The sequence below is a fragment of the Glycine soja genome, chromosome 8 (assembly GCF_004193775.1).
Source record: "Glycine soja cultivar W05 chromosome 8, ASM419377v2, whole genome shotgun sequence".
Lineage (NCBI taxonomy): Eukaryota > Viridiplantae > Streptophyta > Magnoliopsida > Fabales > Fabaceae > Glycine > Glycine soja.
Window position 1 is genome coordinate 38,629,999 of NC_041009.1, and position 6,608 is coordinate 38,636,606.

The 6,608-nt window shown below is 32.4% G+C and overlaps 1 protein-coding gene across 1 annotated transcript; it reads right to left on the reverse strand.

The window, feature by feature from the left end:
- Positions 1-1,593: 1,593 nt before the first annotated feature.
- Positions 1,594-2,446, reverse strand: LOC114422870 (zinc-finger homeodomain protein 1-like). The gene has a single exon (XM_028389420.1). It carries the CDS (start codon positions 2,444-2,446, stop codon positions 1,802-1,804), a length of 645 nt encoding a protein of 214 aa, XP_028245221.1. The 3' UTR covers positions 1,594-1,801.
- Positions 2,447-6,608: the final 4,162 nt, after the last annotated feature.

Consider the following 6,608-nt stretch of genomic DNA (forward strand, 5'->3'; position numbering starts at 1 on the left):
TGATTTTATATTTTATATATTATTTTATTTAATATTTTTTATATATTTTTCTATAAATAAAACAATATAAAAATATTAATTTAAATAAAATTATTTACGACTTTAAAATGGTAAACAATTTAAGACTTTAAAGTCATCAATAATTTTATTTGAATTAATATTTTTATTATTAATTTAATTAAATATTTTATATATTTTATATATTATTTTTGTTTAATATTTTCTATATTTTATATTAATAAAATAATATAAAAAATATAGAAAATATTAAATAAAATTATGTATAAAAATATTAATTTAAATAAAATTATTTACAACTTTAAATTCTTTTAATAATTTTATTTAAATTAATATTTTATTTTAGTTAATATTTTTTAAATTTTATGTATTTTTAATTTCATATTTTTATATATCTTTTTATTGAATATTTATTATATTATTTTATTTAATATATTTTCTATTAATAAATCACTAATAAAATGAAGATTTGACTATATATATAACTTTAAAGTTAAGCTTGTTATAGTATATTACAACTAAGAAAAAAGTCCTTTACATTAAGAAAAAATATAGAAATAATTAAATAAAATAATATATGAAAAATTAAAAATATTAATTTAAATAAAAAAGTCATAAATAATTTATGACTTCAAAATCCCATTTAAAAAAAATAAGAAGTCGTAATTTTTTTACGACTTCAATAGAAAAGAAAAAAGAAGTTGTAAAATGAATTACGACTTTGAATTGAGAAGTCGTGAGATATACTACGACTTATTTGTTTTTGGGTATTTATTTAAAATTTATTTAGAAACAAATTACCCCTTTTAGATCTTTTTGCCTGAAAAATGCAAGTCGGAAGAGATTGATGATAGAAAGTTTCTCCTCCCAACAACTATCTTAGTATATACGAGACCATATGAGAGTTTCAGAATCAATAAACAAAAATAGAAATGATCCAATTACCTTTCGTCACCACTGTCATTCATGCAGGCAAACTAAAATGAAACTGATACCTATTCCCTCATCAATGCAACAATGTTCCAAAAATGGTTCCACCAACCATAACACATTTTTTATTTATTATAATGATCATAATTAGAGTTGTTGGCTCTCATGTGATCTTAGGATATGGACCATATGAAAGTTTCAAAATCAACAAACAAAAACAAAAATAATTCAATTACCTTTGTCATCGTCACTATTCACGCGCTCAAATTAGAATAAAATTAATCCCTATTCCCTCGTTAATGCAATAATGTTCCAAAAACGGGTTCCATCGACCATCACACACTTTTTTTTGTAATAACCATAATTAGAATTTTTGGGTCACCAGTGAAACCTCAGTATCCCCGTAAATTTGGTCTTTTGTGTCGACAATTGAATTAATCTTTGATGCACATTCCTTTTTTTTTCAAAGTAACGAAACATGCACTAAGAAAAACAAACACCGTCGATTGATATTCAGAACCAAGTAAACCAGTCCACCAACAACAATGTTGTTGGAATTAGAATCATGGATCCTCAAACATTATACTAACCAACATAACCAAATGGATTACCAAAAATACCCCCACCCTTCTCCCATGTCCTAAGAACTAATGTCTTGACCAGCTAGCATGAGCAGACTTATTAGACATTCAACAACACAATCTCCCAGGCTTCAACGTTGAGCTTCTAGCTTGGAATGATGGCTGTTATTATTGTTATGGTAACTAAAAACATAGAAGCATATATATATATAGCGAGAGAGAGAGAAAGAGAAAGAGGGAAAATGGGTGGATTTATTTTTTCCTTCTAGCCTCTAGGGCTTCTTACCTAAGGTGTGCTTGTTATTATGCATCCACACCTTTAGCACATGACGTTGAACACCATTTTCGGAGAAAAACTCTTGCACAACGCTCTCATCATTCTTTTGCATCCTCCACCTGAGTTTCTCAGCGAAGACCAACATCTTGTCTTTTTTATGCTGGGTAAATTTGGTCCTGAAGCGTTTTTTGCTGCTCGACCCAGACCCATCATGAGTGGTGGCACCACTAGTAGGGTCCGAGTCCTCCAGGTCTTCCAAGGGAGGCTGGGCCCCACCTCCTCCTGACAAGGACGGGTGTGCCAGCATGGCACGTTGGTGCCCCGCCATGTGTAGGTACCCCGGTGGGGCACGATAGTATGTTGCAAATGGAACTGGGGGTGGCAGCGGTGGGTGGTGGTGGTGGAAGGGCACTGAGTAGGTGTCGTGGGTCTCCTTACGATGGAAGTTTCGGTGGCAGTTGCACACAACACATTTTAGCACGTCCAGGGTGCCCTCCTTACCCCCCGGCAGGAACTCGATGCAGCCGTCGATAACGTGTTTGCCAATTGAGACAGCGTGGTTCTTGAGGCATTCTTGGTACTTTCCCTTGCCACTGTTTTGGGCCACAATGTTGGTGGGTGGTGCCACTGGAACCGCCATTGGCACTTAAAGATATTTAATAGGAGGTGTGATTAATTTGTTTGAATAGTAGATCAAAAATTCTTTGATGACCATTTAAAGATATGGTTTGATGATTTTTTTTTTGTGATTAGATGTGGTTTTATGATGAATCATTGGTTTTCACCGCTTATGACCACTATAATTAGGGTCTTTGATTTTTCAATGAGTTCCTAAGATATTTTCATAAGTTTTAGTTCTTTAGACAAATTATGAAACTAACCCTTGATATAGAGGTTAACTATAGTTAAGGTTCATTGCCCTGTCAAAAATACGTGTTCAACTAAGCAATACATTGTAATTTGGGACAATCAAGCAATGCGTTAAAGACATGTTAATTTATTTGAATAAAATGCTAGTCTTTAATAGGAGGTGTGATTAATTTGTGTGAATAATATATTGATATATTCTTTGATGACCATTTAAAGATGTGATTTTACGGTGGATCATTAGTTTTAATCGTTTATGACCATTGTGATTAGGGTCTTTAATTCTTCAATGGGTTCCCGAGATTTTTCCATTAGTTTTAATTCTTTAGACCAATTATGAGACTAACCCTTAGTATAAAGCTTAACTACGCTTAAGGTTCATTGCACCTTCCAAAATACGTGTTCAACTAAGCAATGCATTGTAGTTCGGAACAATCAAGCAATGCGTTAAAGACATGTTAATTTATTTGAATAATAAATGTGATTATTTAATAGGAGGTGTGGTTAATTTGTTTGAATAGTAGATTAACGGATTCATTGATGACCATTTAAAGATATGGTTTGATATTTTTTTGTGATCAGATGTGGTTTTATGATGGACCATTAGTTTTAACAGCTTATGACCACTGTAATTAAGGTCTTTGGTTCTTCAATGAGATCCTGAGATATTTTCATAAGTTTTAGTTCTTTAGACTAATTATGAAACTAACCCTTGATATAGAGCTTAACTATAGTTATGGTTCATTGCCCCTTCAAAAATGCGTGTTCAACTAAGCAATGCATTGTAATTCGGGACAATCAAACAATGCGTTAAAGACATGTTAAATTAGTTGAATAATAAATGCTAGTCTTTAATAGGAGGCGTGATTAATTTGTTTTAATAATAAATTGATGGATTCTTTGATGACCATTTAAAGATGTGATTTTACTGTGGATCATTAGTTTTAATCGTTTATGATCATTGTAATTAGGGTCTTTGATTCTTCAATGAGTTCCTCAGATTTTTCCATTAGTTTTAATTCTTTAGACCAATTATGAGACTTACCCTTAGTATAAAGCTTAACTACACTTAAGGTTCAATGCCCCTTTGAAACTATGCGTTCAACTAAGCAATGCATTAAAGACATGTTAATTTAATTGAATAATAAATGCGAGTCTTTATTAGGAGGTGTGATTAATTCATTTAATATAATAAATGGGCGGATTATTCAGGGAGTAGTTGAAGATTTGATTTATTCTAAACTATTACTTTTTGTTGGACAAGTGACCTCAATAACTTAAGAGGGGGTGAATTAATTAAGTTTTAAAATTTTCTCGCTAACAAATTTTAACCCCCTTTTAAATGATACATGATAGACTCAGAATGCAGAAGAAGAAGAAAAATCAATTTAATAATGTTCTATTAAATGCGCAAGACAAAGTAAACTGCAATAAAATAACTGAGATAAGGGAAGAGAGAATTGCAAAATCATTTTATCCTGGTTTGGCCACTCCCCGTGCCTACGTCCAGTCCTTAAGCAACCCACTTGAGATTTTCCACTATCTTTGTAAACTCTTTACAACTTCTGAACACATCTTGGGATTCTTCTCTCTTGTGTTCAGGATTCTCATAAGTCAAGAGACGAACAATCTCTTGATCACAACAATGTTTTTAGAATTTACAGAAAAATTTCTCTCTTTTAGAGATGGTAATACAAATTGAAGATCTTAGAAGAATACTCAATTGATTTGCATGTGTTTGGCCAATAGTTGTTTAGAGAGCCTTTGACAACTAAGTTCTCTTTTAAAATCTCTCTCTTGTACTTTTCAAAGTCAGACACACATATATATATATAGGCCCATTGTGCCTTTTCAAAATGGTTTGAAGAGATGAGTCTTTTCAAAAAGCTTTTCTGAAGATTTTTCATTGGTAATCGATTATAGGATTATGGTAATCGATAACATGGTTATATTTCTGAAGAGTCATAACTTTTCAAATTTTTTTAATCTCTTCACTGGTAATCGATTACACATATCAAAATTCAAACAGTTTTGTGTCATTAGTCAAAAATATCTTCACAAACTCTCTAGTAATCGATTACACAATCTGGTAATTGATTACTAGTTCAAAAATATCTTTTTGAACTGAGTTAGCCTTTGATAAAAGAGTGTTTGATACTAAAGATGTTGAGTCCAAACTAAAGCAATCAAATTGAGATTCTTTAAACAAACTTACTATGTCCTTATCTTAGATTTACTTGATGTTGTTCTTCTGACTTGATTCAATCCATACTCATCAAGTAACCTTTATGGCATCATCAAAACCAGCATGATATACATTCACATTCTCCCCCTTTTTGATGATGACAACTGTCATACCCTAATTTCGTCCAGGGGTACTTGCGGTCGAATTTCGAACCTTGTTTGCTCCCTTTGGAACCCTCAAAACAAGCATTTTTGCGTAATCCGTAAAGTTTTGCAACATTCTAGAAGTCAAAACAAGCATTGTTGCGTAATCCGTAAAGTTTCGCAACATTCCGGAAATAAAAAACAAGCATTGTTGTGTAATCCATAGAGTTTTGTGATGTTTCGGAAGGAAAACAGGTATCTTTGCGTAATCCGTAAAGTTTTGCAACGTTTCAGAAAGAAATCGATAAAAAAAACACAAAAGAGGGTTGTATTTAATAAAAAGGAGGTGTAGATAGCAATTTTTAAATCTGGGCCCATCTAGAGGATTTCAATTCATTTCTTCGTTCTTCAACCGGTAAGTTTTTGAATCCGAGGCTTTCAATTCATTTCTTGTTTTGTTGGCTTTCAACTTTATTTCGTTCACTTTCACCTAATAAATGATAAAATGAATTTCAACCGAGCATTTGCGTTGTAATCTCGTTTAATCACTGTTAAAGCAGAATCTAACCGATCGTTCATACTGTAACCTCGGTTAAACCAAAAAAAGCAAAATAATAATAAAATAATCAAAATATATTGGAAAAAAATAATAATAAAATAATCAAAAAAATTAATCGGACATTTTTTCTTTGAAAGTTTCCTTGAATGAATTGACTAATAAACAAAGTGAAGCTAAGACTAAAATCAACTCATAAATCAAGCTTTGTCCGCAAAAATCACTAAAAACCATTTTAAGGTCTAACGCCTTAAACGATCCTCTTTGCTTTTATCGGTTAACATGGACCGTTCAAAAGCATAAAATCAACAGGTAACTTTACCGCTTTTGCAAGAACTACGTAGGTCTGAGTTCCTCACCACAAATCGAGGATACGTAGGAGCAAAAGCCTCGCTTTTGTCGACCACCCCTTTTCAAACAAACCAAGAGATCGTTAATGGTCCAATGCCTTAACGTTTCTCTTCTTTCACAACCAAGAGATCGTTAATGGTCCAACGCCTTAATGTTTCTCTACTTTCAAAACCCAAGAGATCGTTAATGGTCCAACGACTTAACGTTTCTCTCCTTTCAAAAACAAGAGATCGTTAATGGTCCAACGCCTTAATGTTTCTCTACTTTCAAAACCCAAGAGATCGTTAATGGTCCAACGACTTAACGTTTCTCTCCTTTCAAAAACAAGAGATCGTTAATGGTCCAACGCCTTAATGTTTCTCTCCTTTCAAAATCAAAAGATCGTTTAATGGTCCAATTCCTTAAATGACCTTTTGTTCGGTTAAAATATATATTGTGAAAAAAGATAAAAACAACTTAACCAATGTTTAGTTCTAAAGAACTACGTAGGTTTGATTTCCTCGTCGCAATTGAGGAATACGTAGGAGCAAGGGAAACACCCTTGTCGACCACAAAAAGATAAAAAATACAAAAAGTCCCATAGAAAACCACAAAAACATAAAAAAGGGAAAATACATAATTTTGAAGTCATGTTTTGCACACTCGATTAAAGGCTGTCATCCCTTGTGACGGACGCATTGGGTGCTAATACCTTCCCCGT